The 25,680-nt window shown below is 41.2% G+C and overlaps 2 protein-coding genes across 13 annotated transcripts in view; one reads left to right on the forward strand and one right to left on the reverse strand.

The window, feature by feature from the left end:
• The window catches only part of RPRD1B (regulation of nuclear pre-mRNA domain containing 1B), a 77,587-nt gene extending 61,124 nt beyond the window's left edge, over window positions 1-16,463 (reverse strand). For 4 of the 8 annotated variants that reach the window (XR_004969763.1, XR_004969765.1, XR_004969764.1 and 1 more), the window contains exons 1-3: window positions 16,007-16,462; window positions 9,892-10,021; window positions 6-139 (exon numbers count right to left, since the gene is read on the reverse strand). Coding sequence is in view for 4 of the 8 variants with exons in the window: in XM_036320935.1 (XP_036176828.1) it covers window positions 6-139; window positions 9,892-10,021; window positions 16,007-16,157 (415 nt within the window). In the remaining 4 variants the exon portion in view is untranslated. Of the gene's footprint in view, window positions 1-5; window positions 140-9,891; window positions 10,022-16,006 lie in introns of all 8 variants that reach the window. The other 4 variants (XR_004969766.1, XM_036320936.1, XM_036320934.1 and 1 more) reach the window with 3 other exon arrangements.
• A 159-nt stretch (window positions 16,464-16,622) lies between these two features.
• The window catches only part of TTI1 (TELO2 interacting protein 1), a 48,809-nt gene continuing 39,751 nt past the window's right edge, over window positions 16,623-25,680 (forward strand). Inside the window, exon 1 of one of the 5 annotated variants that reach the window (XM_036320932.1) lies at window positions 16,623-16,714. The gene's annotated coding sequence lies outside the window, so the exon portion shown is untranslated. The remainder of the gene's footprint in view (window positions 16,715-25,680) is intronic. The other 4 variants (XM_036320933.1, XR_004969762.1, XM_036320930.1 and 1 more) reach the window with 4 other exon arrangements.

Consider the following 25,680-nt stretch of genomic DNA (forward strand, 5'->3'; position numbering starts at 1 on the left):
TCTACCTTTGGGGGGAGGGCTCTTGGAGTCCTCCATAGACAGCTTCAGCTGCTGTATGAACTCGCCGCCATACACACTTCTTTCTTGCCAGATGTTCAGCAATCTTTCTAAAGGTTTTTTACAGCCTTCATCTGCCTCTCTGCCCAGAAAAGATGAAAAGATATATATATAAGCTTATGATTTTGTTTTTAATTAAGATAGATGTACTTTTAAAAAAATCAACAACTGACTAAAATATTCACACATTTTAAAACAGTAGGAAGAGTAAGTTATATATTGTGATAAGTGGATACCTAAAACTTGACCAGAAAACTACATTCTTCCTGTGGCGGAATGAGAGAGATTATATGGTAAAAGTAATGTGTCTTTTATCCCCTTTAAAAGATGGGCAAGTAGGACAAAAAGTCAATGGCTGATTTTTACAGACAGAATTATCAAAATTTGATACTATCAATCAGATTTGTCCGATTGCTGCCTAAGTGCCTATAGCCTCATTACTGGTCTCCCTATCAATCATGACAGCTCGCTTTTTAAGAAGACATTAACTGAAATCTAGTGCCAGACATTCTACTGGAAACTAAAGGGGACCAAAACTTTTAAGGAAAGAAAATAAAAGATTAAAAAAATAAAAATGTTTAAAATGGGGAATAAATTCACTACTACTCATCAATGCTAGCACACCTCTACATGTATAAATACAATCATATACACTGGTCTCAACTTTAAATTAACTGCTTCATAATTATCTTAATTCTGGGGTAGGTCTGTATTCCATGTTCACACAAAGATAATCTTAAAACACACTGAGCATAATACAATCCTTAGTAATTTAGACACTTTTTCCTGATATATTACACTCTTGAAACAGACGGTTTTTCAATGAGGTGGCTGTAACTAACATTCAGTGTGAACCAGTGGCTTACCTAAAATGTGAGACAGCAAGTGGAAGAGTGGGGGAAGACTTTCTGAAAGGAAACAAATTCCCTCATCATCCACCTGTAATTATGAATTTTTCTGGTCTGCAGAGCTGTCTGGATGTTAATGATCTTACACTGAATGACTTCAAACAAGAAGGGATACCCTGACATCTTCATAAATCAGTATCTTTAATTTAATAGGAACTTCATCCCAAATCAAGATGACAATTTCATCCACCCTGAGCCCTGACAGCACTTTTCTCAAACTTATGTTAATACTCATGCCTTATCTTTCAGCCTTATCTAGTCAGACTATATTAGTTAAGAATTATTAGTGTCAAATTTCACTGAATTGGGGTTAAAATACTAAATCAGGGTACACACAAAGTAGTTTGTTGTTGTTGTTAAACCTTTTTCTTTTTTTGTTAAGCCTTACCCGATGATATTTTCCCATTGATTTAGAGAGAGTGGAAGGGAGGGGGAGAGACAGAGAGAAACATCCATGTGAGAAAGACACATCGATTGGTTGCCTCCCACACACGACCTCACAGGGCTGGGGATAGAGACTGCAACCGAGGTACATGCCCGTCACTGGAATCAAACCTGGGACCCTCAGTCCGAGGACCAACGCTCTATCCACTGAGCCAATTCAGCTAGGGCAAATCTTTTTCTTTTAGTCAGAGGTGAGTGAGAAAAAAATTCCACTAATCTATATATGTAAAAGCCTACACGATCTTTACGATGAAACAACTGGTCGCTAAGATGCGCACTGACCACCAGGGGGCAGACGCTCAACGCAGGAGCTGCCCTCAGCCCACAGGCGCTGATCACCTGATCGGGGCCGGGTCCCCAGGCTGGGATGGGGAACGAGGGGAGGGTGGCAGTGGAGGTGGTCCCTTTCCTAGGAGGGCCAAGGGCCAGCTCCCTCCTTGGGGCCAGCAGCCAACCCCCTGGGTCCCTACCCCTCTCCCCCCAGTCAGCAGGCCCCAAGAGCCCAATCAGGGCCTGCTGGCCAACCTCCCAGTCCCTCCCCCCGGCCAGGCCCCAGGCTGGGGCGGGGAACTGGGGATGGGTGGCACCAGATGTGGGCAGTGAGGGAAGGAGGGGGGGAGGCAGGAATGCAGGGAACCTGATCGGCCCTGATCGCCAGCCAGGCCTAAGGATCACACCAGTGCACGAATTTCATGCACCAGGCCTCTTGTAGTTTATAAAACTTAAAGACATGAACTAATTACTTGATATTTGTATAAAACACTTACTCCATCTTCAAAATATATCTAGAAACACATTACCTCTCACCACTTCCTCAGCTATCAACTTGGTGGAAGCCACTATCATCTCTTGCCTGATTACTACAATATAACCTCATTACTGCTGTCCCAGATTCCATCCTTGTCCTCCTACAATCTATTATCAAGTTTAAAAAATAGAATTCTAGCTGCTGTGATAAGGCAGATGAGGTCACTCTAGCTCAAAACTTCCTGTTTGTTCTCCCTCTGAATAAAAGTGGAAATCCTTATAAAAACTACAAAGCCCGTTATTTATCTGGCCTCACCTCTGTCCTCCTCTCCTGCCTCAGGGCCTTTGCACTTAAAAGTTCATTTTGCCTGGAACCACATTCCCTCAGGGTGGCATGGCTCATTTGCTCTCCCTCTCTAGGTGTGGATTTACTCACATAGCAACTTTATAGTGAGTCCTTCCCTAATGCCCCTATTTAAAATTACACTCCCTACCCCTACTTAATTCTTCTCCATATTACTTATCTTCTGATATGCTATACAACTTACTTGTTGTTTGCACTCTTTCCATTTGAATTTAAGAGCAGGGGTCTGTTCTACCCCACCCCTTTGCTATCTCTATCCTAGAACAAGCTCAACAAATATTTGTCTAATTGTAATCTTTTTTTAAAAATTTAGATAGGTTTCAGTAAGCCATACAATCAGTTAACTTAAAGCAACAATCCTACTACTTCAAGGTCATTCATGCCAACATCAGATATCAACTAAGCACTCACCTGCTCATTCATTGAGGTTTATGAAATACTGTGCTTGGAATACAAAGAATTAGGCCTAGGGCCTGACCTCTAGGGCTCAACCCAATAGCCTTTCACCTTTCCATACCGTACCTGGGCTTCACATTCTAGCAACACTGGACCATATGTATTTTCTACTCAGAATTTGCTCTCTCTTGTACATGTGCCTTTGCTCATGCTATCTCCTCTCCTTTGAATGGAACCCTTAAAGTATTAAACAAGATGAGGGAGAAGTTGTGAGTGATTCAGGTGGCTTAAGTATATGGGGAGTGTGAAGAAATAGCAGAAGAATCTAGAGGATTAGAATAGAATTAGATTATAGAGGGTCCCGAATGCCATATTGTAGCCTTTATCCTGAAGGCAAAGGGAAGTCCCTGATTTGATCAAATGTATGGTTTAGAAAAATAGTCATTACAATTAGTATAACCCAATGGTCGGCAAACTGCGGCTCGCGAGCCACATGTGGCTCTTTGGCCCCTTGAGTGTGGCTCTTCCACAAAATACCGACTTCTGCGCATGGGCCATGAAGTTTCAATCGCACTGTACGTGCATGCCCGCACTTTAGCACCTAGAACTGAATACAACTAAAGCAATAAAGTAGTTTTTATAATGGAAGAAGTTATCTTCTCATGTTGCACTAACTTGGTTCTAAATTGATAAATCTTTAAGTAAAGAAACACCAAAAAAATAATTGCCACTAACCAATGAATAAACTGGAAAGCGATAATTATATACAAAACTTAGTATGTTGAACACAACTTAGTATATATTTTAATTCTGATTATAAACTGAATCACTGTAAAATTGATCTAAACAGTAAAAAGTGTGTATTATACACACATAGGATTGCTGCTTGAAGTATCAAACCAGCTTGGGGGCCCTTTCTTCCTTTGCAGTTTTAATGGCACTTCCTTGGTACAACTACTCTAATTTCTGTATTTCTGTCTTACCCCATGTATAGTAGGCCTATGGTAGCCTACGAAGGGCAAGAATTTTTTCAAAGTATCCCAACACTTCCAATAGCACCTCATTTATAATTGGAGCAGAAATGTTCCTCTGCAACTGTACAGAAAAGAGTTAACACAGCAAGCCTGAGACTGCTACCCTCAGAAAGGCCTGCTTACAAGGTTGGCCCTTAACAGGCATCTGGGAACTTGGATTTCAGAAGTGTTCCTGCCATTTCCTAACTAGTAAGGGTGGTTTACTGTGATTAAATTATTTGTGCAAACAATATGGTTTATGCTGAACACCTGCATTCTTTCTGAAATATTGGCAGAGGATGCCTGTGGCCAACCACAATAAAAATCCTGGGCACTGAGTCTCTAATGAGTTTCCCAGGTACACATTTCACATATGTTGCCATAATTCAATGCAGGAGGAGTTAAGTATGTGTCCTGTGACTCACTGCAGTGATTTTCAGCCTTTTTCATCTCATAGCACACATAAACTAATTACTAAACTTCTGTGGCACACCAAAAATTATATTTTTGCCGATCTGACAAAAATATAGGCATAGCTCTGGCCAGGTGGCACAGCTGGTTGGAGTGTTGTCCCATATACCAAAAGGTTGCATGTTCAATTCCTGGTCAGGGCACACACCTAGGTTTTGTATGTGATCCCTGGCTGAGGTACCTATGGGAGGCAGCTGATGTGATGTTTCTCTCTCTTCCCCCTAAATCAATAAAAGCATATCCTTGGGTGAGGACTTAAAAAAAAAAAGGTATAATTTTGATTCATTCACACCAGCGACTATCGTTGTGTTGGCTATTGTTACTTTTTAATCTGACAATCTAAAGGAAAAGAGGTCAGTGTCCTTGACTAGTTAGATATTGCATGTTTTAAAAATTCTTGTGGCACACGGGCTAGAAATCACTGCTCTGACGTGAAAGGACTCTTGGAAGCTTACACTTAGTCTCCTCTGGACTTCATCCCATGCACCTTTTCCCTTTACTGATTTTACTTTGTATCCTTTCTACCTGAAATCACCAAACCTAGGAGTGGTCTTTGGGACTTGTGACACAGTGGTAAATCAATATGTATACAGTGCTAACTCCAAATTTGTCTCCAAAAATTAATTCCCTACTGAGATTTAGATGACAGGCATACCTTTGAAATATTGCTTTTTTGGTTCCAGACCACTACAATAAAGGAATCGTCTCAATAAAGCAAGTTGTATTCTTTTTGCTGGTGGAGGGCCTTGCCTTCAATTTGTAAAAAAACGCATCTGTGAAGTGCAATAACGCAAAGCACAATAAAACAAGGTATGCCTGTATTTTATCCATCTGCCTATCTGGCACTGCCCCTTGGAATATCTACCATAAAAAGTAACATGGCCAAAACAAAACTCTTGATTTCCTCTACCATATTGTTTTCCCAAACCTCATCTCCGTAAGGGTGCCACTTACATCAAAACCCCAAAATAATCTTTGATTTCTCTTTTCCCTCACTACCAACTCATACTCCACTCCCACAAATCCTACCAGTTTACATTTGGGGGGGCGAGGAGAGCAAACCCATCCACAAAGTAAACAATCAATAAACAGAAGCTATTATTAATCTTCTCACTGTTCCTGAGTCCTAGCTGATGTTGCCTCTAGTCCTTACTAGAGCAATACCCTCTCCAAACTAATGTCCCTGCCCCTCACTTGGCCCTTATAACCCATTCTCCAAAGCTAAGCCAAAGGGATCTTTAACAATGTAATGGAATATATTTTTCCCCTGTATAAAACCTTTCAGTGACAAAAGAAACCCCCAAAAAACAAAAAACAACAACAAACCTTTCAGTGATCTCCCAACACTTTCAAGGCATATGTGACTGGCACCTGCCTACCTCTCTGTTATCATCTGATGCCACTATTCCCTTTGCTCGCTGTGTTCTAACCACACTGGCCTTCTTTCTGATCCTCTTGACATGCCAAAATTATTTCTACCTCAAGTTCCTACTTCACATGATTACCTCAAATATCATTTCCTGAGAGAGGCTTTCCTTCACACTAGAAAAGATCCCCCTCTAGAATGCCATTTATTCTATTATGTCCACATTATCACTCTCTGAAAGTATCTTGTTCATTTATTTGTCCTTATTCATGGCTGCTCTCCATTGTCTGGATCAGTTTTTGGTGCATACAAGGCACTCAAATACATGTTGAATGAAAGAAAACTAAGGTGCACAACCATCTCCAAACTGAGAAGAAAACAAGAAGTCATCTGTGTGGGGGAAAAGTCCAAAGTCTGGTTAATCAAACCGCTACTCAAATTAAATCTACCCCATGAGTTTTGCAGCTTTCTGACTTGAAAGGGTTCATTTAGTAAGTTTGGGGGTGAGGGAAGAGGTAGAAAAGTATCATAGACTAGAAGCCCGGTGCATGAAATTCGTGTACTAAGGGGGGGTGGGGGGTGGGCGCGGGGGGAGTCCCTCAGCACGGCCTGCACCTTCTCGCAATCTGGGAGCCCGGCTTTTGGCTGACCAGCGCTCCCCCTGTGGGAGCACACTGACCACCAGGGGGAAGCTCCTGTGTTGAGGGTCTGCCCCCTCGTGGTCAGTGCACGTATAGCAACCAGTCGTTCTGCCATTCAATCGATTTGCATATTACCCTTTTATTATATAGGATTCCTCATCAATTTTGGTCGATAGTAATAGGTAAATTATCTTTGTTCATCAATTGGCCAAAGGAAAACCATACAGAGAGCATTTCTAACTATAGATAAGGTACATTACTATTGAAATGGAATGGCTGGCCTTTCTGTTCTAACAATGGTAGGGGGAGGGGCTTGGAAACATGGGGATCCCAAATATAATACCCAAATACAACACTAAAAGAACTAGAAGAATGCAAATAATACTACTACTAATAATAAAATAAATAACTTGGGGATTATTTTTTTTATTATTAAAAAGGACCATGTTTCCTTCCTCACAATGCCACAGTTCCTCCTAGATAGGTCTTAAGATGTTACCAAGTAGAAAAGGAATTTTCTTTTTTTTAATTTTTTTATTTTATTGTTTTATTGCTTAAAGTATTACAAAGAGTATTACATGTGTCTCCTTTTTTTCCTGCTCTTAACAATCCCCCGGCCTCCCCTACCCCCCAGTGTCTTATGTCCATTGGTTATGCTTATATGCATGCATACAAGTCCTTCGGTTGATCTCTTACCGCGCCCCCCTCCCGCCCCTCAACCCTCCCCGGCTTTCCCGCTGTAGTTTGACAGTCTGTTCAAGGCAGCTCTGCCTCTGTATCTATTTTTGTTCATAAGTTTATAATGGTCTTTATTATCCATGAGTGAGTGAGATCATGTGGTGATTTTCCTTCATTGACTGGCTTATTTCACTTAGCATAATGCTCTCCAGTTCCATCCATGCCGTTGCAAATGGTAAGAGTTCCTTCTTTTTTACAGCAGCATAGTATTCCATCGTGTAGATGTACCACAGTTTTCTAATCCATTCATCTACTGATGGGCACTTAGGCTGTTTCCAGATCTTAGCTATGGTGAATTGTGCTGCTATGAACATATGGGTGTATATATCCTTTCTGATTGGCGTTTCTGGTTTCTTGGGTATATTCCTAAAAGTGAGATCACAGGGTCAAATGGGAGTTTCATTTTTAGTTTTCTGAGGAAACTCCATACTGTCTTCCATAGTGGCTGCATTCCCACCAGTCTGCATTCCCACCAGCAGTGCACGAGTGTTCCTTTCTCTCCACATCCTCTCCAGCACTTGTCGTTTGTGGATTTGTTGATGATAGATAGCCATTCTGACAGGTGTGAGATGGTACCTCATTGTTGTTTTGATTTGCATTTCTCGGATGATTAGTGACTTTGAGCAAGTTTTCATATGTCTCTTGGCTTTCTGAATGTCCTCTTTTGAAAGGTGTCTATTTAGGTCCTTTGCCAATTTTTTGATTGGATTGTTTATCTTCCTTTTGTTAGCTGTATGAGTTCCCTATAAATTTTGGTGATTAGGCCCGAAAAGGGATTTTCTATCCTGATATTTATTGTTCATTCTCCTTCTGCCAACTCCTTCTATTTACCCTTTTCTGAATTTGGGGCAGCTAACGATTACTGTTCAATTTTTAAATAAAAATGTTATATTTAATAATGCTACAGAAAACTATTTTAGTCAATTTCCTATACCCTAAATTAATTAACTAACTCATTAAATATTTACTGAATCCCTCTCTGTGCCAGGGCAGTCCACAATGTTGCCCAGCTCCTAGGACACCAGCATTCACAGCAAGGCTACATAAATGGTATCCCCTTAAAGCTACATAACCCAGCAGCTCTGTGCCAGACACTTCACTAAGCGCATTCCTATGAAGCAGCAAAGACCTTGGATGAGTCAATGTACTATGTACTTTCAAACATACTGCTTTGCTTTTTTTTTTCTTGCATATGCCCTGACTGGGGATTGAGCCTGCAACCTTGGTGTATCAGGACAAGGCTCTAACCAAGTGAGCTGCCCTGCCAGAGCATTTTTTTTCCTATTGATTTGAGAGAGAGGAAGGGGGGGGGGGGGGGGAGTAGGGGAGAAAGAAAGGATGTTTCAAGTGCTAGACTGGATTTGTTGTTCCACTTACTTATGCATTCATCATTTCTTATATGTGCCCTATCCAGGATGGAACCCACAACCTTGGCATGTTGGGACGAGGCTCTAACCAACTGAACTGCCCAGCCAGGGTGACCATACTGTTTTACTTTAGCCTCACAACTCTAATTAGGAAACTTGGGCTCAAAAAGCTAAGTATCACATATAGTCACTCAGTGTTGGAGGCAGAGCTACAGCCAATGTCTAAGAAACAGAACTAAATCTCCTCAAAACAAGAAAAAACCTATCTCCAGTTTCCAACAGCTACTCTAGTAGTTTGTTCTAAGTTTACTCTGCTATAAGGAGACAAGTTCATAACACATTTTCTTTGTTCATCAATTTATTCAATTTCATAACACATTTTCTTCAGTGCCCATGTTCACCAGAAGAGCGAACCAGCTATGTAGTGGATAAACAAGTCTTTTTTTTCCACCTCTAGAAATCTAGATGTAATTTCTTTCTTTTGGATTTCTCATTTTATTCCTTTAAATGTTTTAAATCTTTCATGGAGTACAGACTTATTTTCACATTTAAGACTTTTCACTTACACTTTAGACCCTAGAACAATTTTTATTTAACCCACTAGTCTCCTTTGTGTACGTCCCAATTTTCTTTTGCAAAGACATTTATTTTTTTATGTTTACTGAATAATAAGTTAGTGCAAAATTGTTTTTCTCTGCTCTTCCTATGCAACTAACTTGTGTGTATAGAAAAACGACTTGTTTTTAAATGAATAAGAACAATTTATAAAACTTTTAATCAAATGGATGTTCTCTGTGATACTAGGTATATGTGTGCTTTATGCTCCAGTCCTCTCTGTTATAAAACACAACAGTGCAAAGACTTCATATGATATAGCCAGAGCAAATATCTACTTTCCACACTAGTAATTACCTTTGCAGCGACAGTAATGACCACTATTTCTAGTAAACCAGACATCCAGAAGGAAGTAAGTAAAAATAAAGGCTAAGTAACTAATTTCTTGCTAATAAGGTTTTGTTACTGGAAGGTTCCCTTGTACTATTTGGCTTTATGTTTTAGACCATAAGCTAGAGACAATTCAGCCAAACAAAGAAAAATACCATACTCAAGAAATGAATTCAATAAATGACTACATCTAGGGAAAAGGATGATTCAAGTGCTAGACTGAATTCCTTAATGCATCAAAATGTTTATATGGCTGAGGTAGTTTTTAAGGGCCCAGCAAAATATAAAACCATAACTTAGCCTTCACATCACTCTGTGAAGCACATCTATGTAAAGTACAAGTTATCCATTTACAAAAGTTACCTTGAAAAAGGAAAGAACAAAAAGGAAAGGTGATATATTTTAAAATAAAACAAAAAAAAGAGACAACATACCTGGCAACATGAGAAAAAGCATCCACAAGGACAGATTCAAATTCTCTAGTGAATTCAGGTCCTTTCCTTTTACTGTTTTGGATGACATCATTTGCTAAATATAGAAAAGTAAGCTTTCTATTTGATTTGGCTGGAAAAAAAGAAAAGATAATTTAACTTACATTAAGGAAATTCTCAATTCACAATTCTTTGCCCTAAGCTACTCCTAAGTTATATATTAAAACAAGCATTATCTACTTGAGGTCAAGACTGCTACGTGTTTGAAAAACCAACTAAGGAACTCCTAACAAAACTCCAACAAAAGAGGTTTGAGAATACAATTTTTGTAAAAACAAAACAAAAATGGACCGTCTTCATTTCTGTGTTATTTTAACCAGGGTAATTAATGAGCAGTAAAAATGAAGATAATCTGAAGAAAATTCCTAAAGGATAAGCAGTCAATATTCATTCTCCAGAAGACATGTTAAAGCCAAGGTTTTCATTTACTCTATTTTAAAAATGAACTTTTCTAACTCACTATTATTGTCAAATACTGCAAAATGAAAGACTGAGGTGGGTTCTTGTAATTTATGCTCCTAGACTGAGAATTCTCTTTGAACATTCTAATACCCATCATCAGTCAATTACATCAATTCTAAAATCCAGAGCAATCTCTAGATGCACCAATGGATATTATATCTCAAATACAAATATACATTGCTACATTTTTAATGAAAACTTAAACATGTCTGAAATCTGGATATGCAAAGTTATGGGTTCCACAAAAACCATAATTTTTCTCTTATACATACTCTATGTAGTATTTTCTATTACTCTATACTAGGTATCATATATTAAACCATAAAAACTTCAGGCAATATGTCTGAGTTACAGTTGCTTGGGGGAACATTACTGAATTTCCTGGCTATTATGTACATAACTTCTCAACCATAAAGTTACATAGTTACAATTTTTGATCCCAGTTTTCTTTTAAAAGAAATAAATAAGAACATAATCAGACAGTTCAAAACACTAAATTTTCTTAAACCACAATGCCAAAGTACCTGAAAAATTCAAGCAAGCTCTATGTTAACCTTTACACACACCTAGTCCTTACTCCGCTTCTCTCAGAAACGTTTCTTTTGAAATGACACAGCATGTATAAATTCTGACTTAGCAGACATTGACACTTTCAAGTGTAGCCACAGAAGAATAACCCAAGTTAAAAACAAGATTTTTAGAACATATTACAGTTTAAACTGATGACTTGAAGTGCTCAAAAAATTAAGTATGAATATACTGAATTGTATAAACCTTCTGGTAACAACCTAATTTTGATGGCCAACTGGTGAGAAATATTGAAAACCTGGAGCTATGCTGCTACAAAGGTATGATTATGGCAAAGTGTTTTTTTGTTGTTTTTGTTTTTAAGGGGAAAAAACAAACCTTGTTCTGGGGTGTTGCAACAAGTAAAACTACCAAGTCTATAATTCCATGAAAGTTAACAGATTCAAAAGTAAAACAGAACTTCAATAAAGCAAATTTGACTTCACAAAAGCAAAGCTTTACAAATTCCATATGCTTAATGTTAAAAAACTCAGAATTCATATTATAAAATGCTATGGACATTCAAGAAAGATTTGATATATTTTTCAGTATTACAAATATGATAGCTAAGAGGCCAGAGAGTCAAGGTTTTCACTATCTACAATACCAATTATTTTTCATCATCCTTAAATTTAGCAATGAGTACTTATTTAGGATAAAACTTTATCCCTCCACATCCAGCATCCTGAACAGTCAATATAAGCACCATGTGTGTAAAGGTGATATGACAAAGTCCTAGAGCACTTTAACATACAGTCATAATGCACACAACACACACACCCTCCACTCCAGCTCCAGGTGACAGCTCACCTGTTCAGATATCTTTCCAATATGACAAAATAGATCTTTTCACACTCTACTGATGCACATTCCAAACTGGTTGAAATAGTTATTGAGCAAAGTATAAATAACTAGTTGACCAAAATGTTCACTGTTTGGCTGGTTTTGACATCTAGAAAAGTAAGTTTGTAAAAAAGGCTTTTTTATTTGCATTCAGGCCAAATTTAAAAAAAAAAAAAAAAAAAAAAAACATTAAAAAATATTCATCTAAGAGTATTTTATACCAGTTTCATAAAGATAGGGAGAATAGAGCAAAAAGAGATAAATTAAGAATCAGTCTTAGAAAAGAAAACAATACATCAGCAATAGAAGAAAATAATACATCAGCAATAGACGTAGTACTTACATTAAGAAAAAGTAATTTTTTTAAATGTGGTAAATATTTTTTGAAGGCAACTCAGAGACAGTTTGTGAACATCTTAGGGAAAATGGCTTGACCATAGATAAAACTGTCCACTTAAAAGACCAGGGTTGGCTAGAACCTAAAGGGTGGTCAATTTGAACATTAGGGCACAAACTATTTTCCACTTTAGTGTAGGGGCATTTTCAGTTCATGAAGCCTGGATATTAGGAAGCTGTATCCTGATACTTGGAAGCGTATCCTCTAGCTTTGCACTGTCCAATATGGTAGCCACTAGCCACATGAATGGACACTTGAAGTATGACTAGCAAAACTCAGGAACTAAATTTTTTATTGTATTTATTTAAAATTTTCATTGCTTAATCACATATTTCAAGTGCTCAATAGCCACCTGTGGCAAGTGGCTACCTTGTTGGACAGCACAGATATAAAACATTTCTATCATCACGGAAAGTTGTATTAGTGCTGTTTATTCAAAATGTCAGAGACCACAATTTAACTCCTACTAAGCAACTTTTTAACTGGGTAACAGGTACCATGCTAAATACTGTAGGTGTTACAAAGAAACAAAAGGTCTAGTTTCTTCCTCAAAACACAACCTAGTGAAAAAAGAGGTAACTAGAAAGAATGAAATACAGAAGTCTCTCAGTATTATCTACGAGGGGGTTGGGGGGTTGGTTCCAAGACCTCCTCATCCTCCTAACCCTAATACCAATATCTACAGATGCTCAAGTCCCTTATATAAAACTAGAGGCCCAATGCACGAAATTTGTGTAAGGGTAGGCCTTCCTTCCCCTGGCTGCCAGCTTTGCGGCCTCATTCCCCCCCACCCCCACCCGCCTTGGTCTAGCGCTGCCCGCATCCACTGCCACATATCCCACCGGTTCCCAGGTTCTGCAGAGCCCCCGGATCAATCACCCCGCAGAGGGTGTCCTGGGCCTCCCTCTGCGGGGCGAACACAGAGCCCTCCCCAGACCAATTGCATCGCACCCGCCTTGGCTGGCCTGGCCCCAGTGTGTCATAGCGTGGTTGTCGTTCTGTTCAGCTGTCGGGTCGATTTGAATATTATGCTTTTATTATTATAGATGATATATAGCATTTGCATATCCTAAGCAAATCCTCCTATATATTTTCAATCATCTCTAGATTACTTATAATACCTAATAAAATATAAACACTATGTAAGTAGTTGCTACATTGTATTGTTCAGGGAATAATGACAAGAGAAAATAATGACATGTTCAGTACAGATGCCACCATCCTAGACCTAACTACACAGTACACATCAGCAACACCATAACATTTTCTTTTGAATATTTTCAATCCATGGTTGGATGCAGAACCTATGGATACAGAAGGCCAACTATAAATGTTAAATTGGTGTGGGATGGGAGGTAGTGATTAATTCTAATAAAAGCGCTACAGGTTTGGTTGGAAGGTTATGATCACGTTCACTTATTGCACGTAATTGCACTGAGGCACTGGGTACTTGGAAGCACAAGTTTTGGTGTCAGAGAGCTCTGGGCTCAGGTCCCAGCTGTGTGACCCGAAACAAAGCACTTAATCTTCCCATACCTTTATCTTCTTATCCATAAAATAGGGATAACAATGCTGGCCATAACTTTCCATCATGTGAGATTAGGGTTAAAGGAGCTTCATGAATGAATGCACTTTCTAAATGGTTCCCCCATCATCACCCCAATAACTCAAGTAGGGTGAGGTGGGGAATCAAGAAGGCTTCCGAAAAGATGTGATATTTGAGATGGACTCTCTAACCTGACTCAGAGCTTACCAGATAGGATCCTATAGAGGCAATTCACATTTTTTCACATCTCAGACGTTAGAAATACTGTATTTGAATGGCACAGTGAGGTATATGAAGGAGGTTCTGGGACCTGTAGGCTCTATTCCCCAACTTCCCAGAAGGCTGAAGGGACCTCTATCTTAGCATAGTACATATTTGGAGGTGGGTCTCTGCTAGAGGACTAGAACTGACTCTCCTGAAAGAATCCTGAATTTTGAGCCGAAACCAGTTTGGCTCAGTGGATGGAGCGTCGGCCTGCGGACTGAAGGGTCCCGGGTTCGATTCCGGTCAGGGGCATGTGCTTGGGTTGCGGGCATATCCCCAGTGGGAGATGTGCAGGAGGCAGCTGATCGATGTTTCTCTCTCATCGATGTTTCTAACTCTCTATCTCTCTTCCTTTCTCTCTGTAAAAAATCAATAAAATATATTTTAAAAAAAAAAAAAGAATCCTGAATTTTGGTGTCTGCCACCTGCTGTAGTCTGAGCTTCACCAGTTGCAAGGCCTTAAAAATACCACTTAGCCACTTCAGTTTCCTCATCCGTAAAACAGGGTAGAATCCCCATCTCACTAATGGTAGAGAACACAGGTAAGTTGTTTCTTAAAGGGCCTATCACATATAGGCTCTGTGTCCACAGCTTTGCAGCGGTTCTCAACCTGTGGGTCGCGACCCCTTTGGTGGTCGAACGACCCTTTCACAGGGGTCGCCTAAGACCATCCCGCATATCAGATATTTACATTACGATTCATAACAGTAGCAACATTACAGTATGAAGTAGCAACGAAAATAATTTTATGGTTGGGTCACAACATGAGGAACTGTATTTAAAAGGCCAGAAGGTTGAGAACCACTGTGCTAGGGACTCATCAGGATAGCAGATAGCTGCGTAGGTGACCATCTTTCCCCACCAGACTGTAAGCAACATGAAGGTGAAGACCCCGCCTCACCTTGAGCAATCAGTAACCCCATCTCACTATTATTTATCGAATGCCAGCACTGTGTCTGACACCATTTAGATTATTCTCTTGACTACAGCCTCAGATTTTTCTTGTCTGCAAAGTTTCTACTTCACAAGACTCTGAAAACTTAAAAAATGACAATGTATGTAAAGGTATCAGTCCTGGGCCTGGGACATGATAAAACGGCACAGTAAATATCATCATCTCCATTTTATAGGTAAGGAAACAGAGGACCAAAGAGGCTCAGCTGCTGGGGTGTGTAAATGTCAAAGTCAGGCTGCAATTCCAGAGAGTTGGCCTCTGGAGCCAACATGCTTTCAAGCACCCAACCTAGCGCCTGGCACATAATCGGCTGAGATCCAGCTCGATGGTGAGCGGGGTCCGGAATCAATGAAAGTTGCGTGGGAAGAGGAGCCTAGGCGATGTGGCCCTTGAACCTCTCCGCACTGGGAGTCACGGAACCCACTTCCCCGGGCTGTGCTGGGGACTGAGTGGGAGCATACATGCACCCGTCCTGGCATAATGGCTGGCACCGAATAAGGGCTCTGCAAGCGGCAGCTATCCTCGTCCTCATTTTGCAGATGAGAAAACAAGCGGCACGCGGACGGAGAAACTCGCCCAATATCGCCCCGATAGCTGAGTGGCTGAGCCAGGACTCATCGCGGCAGTCTTACTCCACAATCTGCTGGCTCTCGCTCCAAATGCCCAGTCAAGCGCCTGGCACACGACAGGCTCGGCCAGTAACCTCCACAGGGCGCTGAGCACGGCCCAGGTAAAAACAGTGACAAGTGTCAGGAGGAACCCGGAGGGAAAGCGGCCGGCTGGACTGGGAGTCCGAGCACTGGCGCCCTGGGTGGTGGAACCCCTCGACAAGTACCTGAAACCTTCCCGGGCCTCATTTCCCTTTTCCGAGAAATGGGGATAACACTGTCTCCAGCCTCAGAAGCGCGATCAGAGCCCGGGCCTGGAAAGCAACGCTCCTGGAAGAAGCTCGAGGGGCCGCTGCAGGGGGTGGAGTAGAGGACGGCCCCGGGAGGGCTGCGGAGGGCGGGGGGAGGGTGTTTACCTTTGCGCAGCTCGCGGTGCCACACCGAGACGATGGGTCCCGCGTGCTTGCGGTGGTGGATGAGCCACAGAGACAGGGTCTGCACGCTCTGCTGCGAGTTGCTCAGCTCCGAGAGCTTCTTCTCCAACGCGGATTCCGAGAAGGAGGACATGGTGGCGGCGGCGAGGCCCGGCAGGGAGCGGCCTGGGCCGCCCAGTGCGGCGGGAAGAGCGACGGCAGGAGGCCGGGGCCTCACCAGACCGCCCGCGAGACTCTTGACTCACTGACAGGCAGCCAGGCGAGCAAGGGGGAGGGGGATGGGTCTCCGCAGTAACAGCCGCCGGCGCCGCCGCCACAAGATGGCCACCGACCTCTCACCCCGCCGTGGGAGCAGGGTCAAAGGGCAAGGGCCGGAGGAGCTGGACGCCGGGAGGTCTCAGGGCTGTAGATCCGCTCCTCCAGTGGCGGCGGCGGCCTCTCTGAACCTCGTTCAGGGCACTTCGGAGGGGAAAGGAACGCAGTTCGGCGGCGGCCTCCGGAAGATGCTTTCGCCGCTCGCGCCCGCACGCCGGCGCAGTGTGTCTCTCCGGAACCCTTTCTCCCGCTCCCGCAGAACTTATCTGGCGCGGCGCGGCGCGGCGCGGCGCGGCGCGGCGCGGCGCGCTGGTTGCGCGTCACTTCCGGCGGGGCGGAGGAGGCGGGACAGTAAGGGAAAGGCTGGAAGACGAGGTAAGGGAAGAGTGGCGGGAGCCGGAGGGAGATCAACAACTGGTGGCCCTTAGAGGAGGATCCCGAGGGGACACTGAGGCTGAGACCGTGACCTGGGAATGGAGGGAGGCTTTCTCACCTGACAAAATCTGAGCCGCATTCTTCCTCTGTAAACACTGCTCCCTGGCTGCCCACCCCCCAAAGCTTTTTGCTCTGCCAAGCCACCCACGTGCCCTTTCCCGCCTCCATACGGTAGCTCTTACTGTTCTTTCTCCAAAGGTGACGCCGCTACGTCTCACCTGATGGACTCCCATTCGGCTCCAGGTCCACCCTTTAATGTCCAGTCCTTATGTCATAAAACATACAAGGCTGCTCTTGGCTCTTAATTGGCGGCTTTATTTGGGAAAATACATGCTGTCTCTGGGGGTCCATTTTACTGTTCCTCAAATATAAGTAATGTTAACTTTGGAGTTGGAGGCAGAGAAATGAATGGGTCCATTGACCTCCTTTAAGAAACGCTGTTTCAGACATTGAAACCCTTTACTGTTTTCAAAAAGTTTTAAATTCCAGTTATCAAATCAGAGAAATTTGCCTTTCTGCTCTGGGAATAGTGGTAGGAAGTTAGTTTTTGTAGACATATGGAATTTTAGGATTTCCTGATCATCATGGAACTTATCAGTTGTGGGTGGACTCCAGCTAGGAGACAGTCTTCTAGTTGATGCCTGTTTTTGCTTTTAACTCACTGTATTGTAGTTATTTGCTTAGGTGCTTCTCCTCCAGACTAGAATCATAATCATGGCCAACATAGTGAGCAGTTGCTATGATCCAGTTAACAATATTTTCATCTAGTAACTCATTCAGTCCTTAAGACAAATTGTGAGGTACGCATTGTGTAATTCCCCTTTGGCAAATGAGGAAACAGGCTGAGAGAGATTAGGTAACCTTACCCAAGACCACATAACTGAATTTGAGGGAAGGAACTGCATCTTATTTTTTTTACCCCAATAGCTGATTCATAGCTGATTAAGTAAATTACTATAAAAGAGGTGAATAGCCTAAAATCACACTATCTATCTATCTATCTATCTATCTATATATGCAAGTTGTCCCCTCGGGAGTTCTACCTGGAGACCAGGAGTTCGCTCGCTTGCTATGACATGCACTGACCACCAGGGGGCGGCGCAGAATGAAGGTAGGCCCTGGCCTGCCCTGATCACTGGCCAGGCCTAGGGACCCTACCTGTGCACGAATTTCATGCACCGGGCCTCTATTCTAATTATAATTATAACCTAGGGTCTTTGAGTCCAAATCTAGTGTATCTATCTTTGTGTATTAAGTAACACTCATATACTGAGCACTTTTATACTGAACCACTTTTTTTAAAAATATATTTTTATTGATTTCAGAGAGGAAGGGAGAGGGAGAGAGAGATAGAAACATCAATGATGAGAGAGAATCATTGATCGACTGCCTCCTGCACACACCCCAGTGGGGATCTAGCCCGAAACCCAGGTATGTGCCCTTGACTAGAATCGAACCTGGTACCTTTTAGTCTGCAGGCTGATGCTCTGTCCTCTGAGCCAAACCACCTAGGGCCCAAACCACTTTTATTAAGCACATTACATACATTCTTTTATTTAATCATTACAATAGTCCTATGGAGTGGACATTATTATCACTATTGGATAAATGAGAAAACATAAAATATGGGTGAGTACCCAATGTCACTTGGACATAGGAAATAACAGAGCCAGGAGTCAAATCAAGGTTATCTGATGTCAGATCCCAAATTCTTCACTCCTGAGCCAGTGGTTCTCATTCATTCAGTGAATAATTTTGAGTATCTATGTCTAAAGCACTAGTCTAGGGTAACAGAATCCATTATTGTGGAAGCTTAACTTCTATAGGGAAAGGCAGATAAACATGCAAGTATAAAATGAGTCAGAAAGTGATGAGTGCTTTAAATAAAAATCAAGGAGGGTAAGGGGGATGAGGAGTGTATGTGTGGGTGGATAGGAGGCTATTATATATGCTGGTCAGAGAAGGCCTCACTGAGACAGTAACATTTGATCAGAGCCCTGAAAAAAAAAATGGGAGAACAAGCCATATACTATGTGGTGGAATGTTGCTCCAGAGAGAAGACCAAGTACAAAGTCCTGAGGTTACACCACTTTGGGCATTTTTAAGAGACAGCAAGGAGGACAGAGTGGCTGAAGTGATATGAAGCAGAAGGCTGGAAACAAGCTCAGAAAATTAGCCTGGGACCCCATAGCATGGGGACTTAAAGCAAATTAATGACTTTGGATATTACTCTGAGTGAAATGAGAGTCCATTGGGTGGTTTCGAGTAAAAAGAGAAGCATTGTGGCTGTTCAATAGAAAATAGTAAGGGGTCCAGGGTAGATGCAGGAAGACCAGTTTGGCAGCTGTTGTAATAACCCAGGTGAAAGGATGACTCAGACTAGGGTGGAGGTAGTAAAAAGGGTTCGATTCTGGGGCTATTTGAGAGGAGGTAACAGAATTTGTTGATTTAGACTCAGATATGGTGCACCCCATCACCACCACCACCTCCCCAACCTCCCGTAGTGTGTGTGGGGCAAGGTGGTCTCAGGAAGGAACAATGGCTTCTGCCAACACTGCTGTCTGGGAGGAAGCTGCCCACCTCCCTTCTCTCCCCCAGCTCTCATGCTCATTCCAGACAATTCTGTTATCCCCATATGTCCCTGGTTCCTTTCAAGCTGCTGCCCCAGCACTGGAGCTCAAAGGGAGGGAGTCCGAGTAAGTTTTGGAGTAAGTCAATGCTTGGACTCTTAAAGAGGAAATGCCTGGACCCTAGCCGGTTTGGCTCAGTGAATAGAGTGTCAGCCTGCAAACCAAAGGGTCCCAGGTTCGGTTCCTGGTCAAGGGCACTTACCTTGGTTGCAGGCTCCTCCTCGGCCCAGACCCTGGTCGTGCAGGAGGCAACCAATCATTGTGTTTCTCTCACATTGATGTTTCTGTCTTTCCCTCTCTTCCACTCTCTCTAAAAATCAGTGAAAAAATAGCCTTGGGTGAGGATTAACAAAAAAAAAAAAAAAAAAGGAATTCCAGCAGCCTTTGTGTCACTCAGCCACAATCTGGTTTTTATAGCCAAAAGTTATGGGGACTTCTCTTCCTGTCACTGCAACCCTGGCTGGAGGCCTGGTATGGAGCTGGGACCTCTTGCTCCTCAGGGCTAACCTCTGAAGCAAGATATTCCTCCCGATTTTTATCTGCCACATTGGGTGTGGGACCAGCATGTTTTGCATCTCTGCTCCTCCTACCAGTTTCAGTGTGGCTTCTTGAATTCCCTGGTTGTAGGGAATCAGCAAGATTTCAGGCGGTTCTGGATGGTGATTGTTCTGTAGTTTAGTTATAATCTTGATGTGGTTGTGGGAGGATTTGAGTACTACGTTTACCTGCACCTCCATCTTGACTGGATGTTAGTGTGGACAAAAGGGGCCACATGCTAACCTGACAAGCTCAGGAAAGGCCTGCATGGCAGTCTTGCAAACTCAAAGACCTAAAGTAACCACAAAGGATGGTCTGAAATTAAACTTTAACTATAAGCAGTTATGATGGGTAGTTACATCCTAGGCTGGTATCTTCACTGACAAGGTCAACCTTTACCTTAACTGAGCCTATCTGGGGTTTTGTTTGTTTGTTTGTTTGTTGCATCTATAATAACATATCTTTGAAATGCCTGGGTAAGTTGTAACTTCTCTTTTTCCGGACCCCTTGGGACACAACCTAATGTGCCTGGGCGCCAGGACAGATAGCACAAATTCCTCCATTGTTATTGTTATCATGTTAATTGTTGACTGTTCACTCTCCTGCACCCACCTAAGCATGTGTCTTTCATTTTACTTGTTATCCAATCCCAGAGGTTCCCCTCTCCCCCGAGCTTTGCTTTCTCCTACCTCTCTAATCTAGCACCAATGGATTTCATGTAACCCACCTATGTCCCTCCTTTGATTGCAATGTATAAAAATAGAGGAAAACCCACCACACTCCCTTAAGATACTGCTCCCGGGCAATTGTTGACAGTTTGGCTCAAATAAACTCAAAAAATTCTTTACACACCCTAGCCAGTTTGGCTCAGTGGATAGAGCATCGGCCTGCGGACTTAAAGGTCCTGGGTTCGATTACAGGCAAGGGCACGTGCCTGGGTTGCAGCCTTGATCCCCAGTAGGGGGCATGCAGGAGGCAACCGATCAATGATTCTCTCTCATCATTGATGTTTCTATCTCTCTCTCCCTCTTCCTCTCTGAAATCAATAAATATATATATATGTATATATATATTTAAACAAATTCTTTACAGGTTTGAATTTTTTTATTTGTTTGCTTAAAGTATTACATATGAATTTTTTTACATTAACATTACTGTTAATTCTTTAAATGATTGGTAGAAGTTCCCAGTGAAACCATCTAAATCTGGAGATTTCTTTTTCTTTTTTTTCCTCTCTTCTTTTTTTTTAGTTTGTAAATAACAAATTAAATTTTGAGTGTAAAGTTATTTGTGGTAGTCTTGTGTTATTCTTTGATGTCTACAAGGTTTGTAGTGCTGTCTCATTTTATTATTGATAATGCTAGTCTCTCTCACACATCTTTCCAGAAGTTTGTCAATTTAATTGATCTTTTCAAAGAACCAGTTATTTGTTTCATTGAGTTTTTTTTGGTTTTTTACTTTCATTATTTATTTATTTTAAATTTTGTTTTATTGCTTAAAGTATTACACAGAGTATTATATATGTCTCCTTTTTTTCCCCTTCTTGACATTCCCCGGCCTCCCCTATCCCCCAGTGTCTTATGTCCATTAGATATGCTTATATGTATGCATATAAGTCCTTCGGTTGATCTCTTACCCCCTCCTCCTGTCCCCCAACCCTCCCCAGCCTTCCCGCTGTAGTTTGACAGTCTGTTCGATGCTGCTCTACCCCTGTATCTATTTTTGTTCATCAGTTTATAATGGTCTTTATTATCCATAAATGAGTGAGATCATGTGGTATTTTTCTTTCATTGACTGGCTTATTTCACTTAGCATAATGCTCTCCAGTTCCATCCATGCTGTTGCAAATGGTAAGAACCCCTTCTTTTTCACAGCAGCATAGTATTCCATTGTGTAGATGTACCACAGTTTTCTAATCCATTCATCTGCTGATGGGCACTTAGGCTGTTTCCAGATCTTCGTTATGGTAAATTGTGCTGCTATGAACATAGGGGTGCATATATCCTTTCTGATTGGTGTTTCTGGTTTCTTGGGATATATTCCTAGAAGTGGGGTCACTGGGTCAAATGGGAGTTCCATTTTTAACTTTTTGAGGCGACTCCATACTGTCTTCCATAGTGGCTGCACCAGTCTGCATTCCCACCAGCAGTGCACGAGTGTTCCCTTTTCTCCGCATCCTCTCCAGCACTTGTCGTTTGTTGATTTGTTGATGATAGCCATTCTGACAGGTGTGAGATGGTACCTCATTGTTGTTTTGATTTGCATTTCTCGGATGATTAGTGACTTTGAGCATGTTTTCATATGTCTCTTGGCTTTCTGAATGTCCTCTTTTGAAAAGTGTCTATTTAGGTCCTTTGCCCATTTTTTGATTGAATTGTTTATCTTCCTTTTGTTAAGTTGTATGAGTTCCCTATAAATGTTGGAGATTAAACCCTTATCGGTGATAACATTGGCAAATATGTTCTCCCATGCAGTGGGCTTTCTTGTTGTTTTGTTAATGGTTTCTTTTGCTGTGCAGAAGTTTTTTATTTTGATGTAGTCCCACTTGTTTATTTTCTCTTTAGTTTTCATTGCCCTGGGAGCAGTATCAGTGAAGAAATTGCTTCGGCATATGTCTGAGATTTTGTTGCCTTTGGATTCTTCTAGTATTTTTGTGATTTCCCATCTTACATTTAAGTCCTTTATCCATTTTGAGTTTATTTTTGTGTATGGTGTAAGTTGGTGGTCTAGTTTAATTTTTTTGCATGTATCTGTCCAATTTTCCCAACACCATTTATTGAAGAGACTGTCTTGACTCCATTGTATGTTCTTGCCTCCCTTGTCAAATATTAATTGAGCATATTGGTTCGGGTCGATTTCTGAGTTCTCTATTCTATTCCATTGATCTATATGTCTGTTCTTGTGCCAGTACCAGGCAGTTTTGAGAACAGTGGCTTTGTAATACAGCTTGATATCTGGTATTGAGATCCCATCTACTTTGTTCTTCTTTCTCAAGATCGCTGCAGCTATTCGGGGTCTTTTTTTATTCCAGATGAATTTTTGGAGCGTTCGTTCTAGGTCTGTGAAATATGCCGTTGGTATTTTAATGGGAAGTGAGTTGAATTTATAGATTGCTTTGGATAGTATGGACATTTTAATGATGTTGATTCTACCAATCCATGAACATGGTGTGTTCTTCCATCTGTTTATGTCTTCCTCTATCTCTTTTTTCAACGTCCTGTAGTTTTCTGAGTAGAGGTCTTTTGCCTCTTTAGTTAAGTTTATTCCTAGATATCTTAATTTTTTTTGGTGTGATGGTAAATGGGATTGCTTTTTAAGTCTCTTTTTCTGTAAGTTCACTATTGGTGTATAGAAATGCCATAGATTTCTTGGTGTTAATTTTGTATCCTGCTACATTGCCAAATTCATTTATCAAGTCTAATAGTTTTTTGATGGAGTCTTTAGGGTTTTTTATGTACAATATCATGTCATCTGCAAATAAGGACAGTTTCACTTCTTCTTTTCCAATTTGGATGCCTTTTATTTCTTCTTCTTGTCTAATTGCAATGGCTAATACTTCCAGTACTATGTTGAACAGGAGTGTGAGAGTGGACATCCCTGTCTTGTTCCTGTTCTTAAGGGAAATGGTTTTAGTTTTTGCCCATCGAGTATGATGTTGGCTGTGGGTTTGTCATATATGGCTTTTATTATGTTGAGGTATGATCCTTCTATTCCCACCTTGCTGAGAGTTTTTATCAAAAATGGGTGTTGGATTTTGTCAAATGCTTTTTCTGCATCAATTGATATGACTATGTGGGTTTTTTCTCTCAACTTGTTTATGTGATGTATCACTTTATTGATTTGCAGATACTGTACCATCCTTGCATCCCTGGGATAAATCCTACTTGGTCATGGTGTATGATCTTTCTGATGTGCTGCTGGATCTGATTTGCTAAGATTTTGTTGAGGATTTTGGCATCTATGTTCATGCGAAATATTGGCCTGTAATTCTCTTTCATTGTGTTGTCTTTACCTGGTTTTGGTATTAGGGTGATGCTGGCTTCATAGAATGAGCTTGGAAGTGTTCCTTCCTCTTGAATTTTTTTGAAAAGTCTGAGGAGGATAGGTTTTAGTTCTTCCTTGAATGTTTGGTAAAACTCCCCTGTGAAGCCGTCTGGCCCTGGGCTTTTGTTTGCTGGAAGCTTTTTGATGACTGCTTCAATTTCTTCCATAGTTATTGGCCTGTTGAGATTTTTAGATTCTTCCTGATTGAGTGTTGGAATGTTGTATTTTTCTAGGAATTTGTCCATTTCCTCCAGGTTGTCTAGTGTGTTGGAGTAGAGCTGTCCATAGTATTTTTTAACAATCATTTGTATTTCTGTGGGGTCTGTTGTTATTTCGTCTCTATCATTTCTGATTTTGTTTATTTGGGTCCTCTCTCTTTGCTTCTTAGTGAGCCTGGCTAGAGGTTTGTCAATCTTGTTTATCCTTTCAAAGAACCAGCTCTTGGTTTCATTGATCTTATGTATTATTTCTTTTTGGTCTCTATGTCATTTATTTCTGCTCTGATCTTTATTATCTCCTTCCTTCTGCTCACTCTGGGCTTTTCTTGTTGCTCTCTTTCTAATTCTTTGAGTTGTAGAGTTAGATGATTTACTACCACTTTTTCTTGCCTTTTGAGGTAGGCCTGTAGAGCTATAAACTTCCCTCTCAGGACTGCTTTCATTGTGTCCCATAGGTTTTGGATTGTTGTGTTTTCATTGTCATTAGTTTCCAGGATGTTTTTAATTTCTTCTTTGATCGCATTGGTAACCAAATCAATATTTAATAACATGCTATTCAGCTTCCAAGTGTTTGAGTGTTTTGGATTGTTTTTATTGTAGTTTATTTCTAATATTATGCCATTGTGGTCTGAGAAGATTCTTGGTATGATTTCAATCTTCTTGAATTTGGGGGGACTTTGCTTGTGACCCAATATGTGGTCTATTTTTGAAAATGTCCATGTGCATTTGAGAAGAACGTATATTCTGCGGCTTTGAGGTGAAATGTTCTGAAGATGTCAATTAAGTCCATCTGATCTAGTGAGTCATTTAGGATTGCTGTTTCTTTGCTGATTTTTTTGTCTAGAGGATTTATCCAGTGATGTCAGTGGTGTATTAAAGTCCCCTACTATGATTGTATTGTTGTCGATCTCTCCCTTGATATCTTCCAGGTTTTTTTTATGTATTTGGGTGCTCCTACATTGGGTGCATATATGTTTATTAGGGTTATATCCTCTTGTTGTATCTATCCCTTTAATACTATGAAGTGGCCTTCCTTATCTCTTGTTATGGCCTTCACTTTGAGGTCTGTTTTGTCAGATATAAGTATTGCTACCCCAGCTTTTTTTTTCATTTCCATTTGCCTGAAAGATATTTTTCCATCCCTTCACTTTCAGTCTGTGTGAGTCCCTTCTTCTGAGGTGGGTCTCTTGTAGACAGCAAATGTATGGGTCATGTTTTTTTATTCACTCAGCCACTCGATGTCTTTTGATTGGAGCATTTAGTCCATTTATGTTTAAAGTTATTATTGAAAAGTACTTGTTTGTAGCCACTTTTATTTTTTGTGCCTGTGCTCTTTCTTAGCTTTTTATTTCTTCTCTTTACACCAGTCCCTTTAGCATTTCTTGCATTGCTGACTTGGTGGTGATAAACTCCCTAAGCCTTCTTTTGTCTGTTAAGCTTCTTATTTCCCCTTCAATTTTGAATAATAGCCTTGCTG

Source organism: Myotis myotis, unplaced genomic scaffold (assembly GCF_014108235.1).
Source record: "Myotis myotis isolate mMyoMyo1 unplaced genomic scaffold, mMyoMyo1.p scaffold_m19_p_9, whole genome shotgun sequence".
Taxonomy (NCBI): domain Eukaryota; kingdom Metazoa; phylum Chordata; class Mammalia; order Chiroptera; family Vespertilionidae; genus Myotis; species Myotis myotis.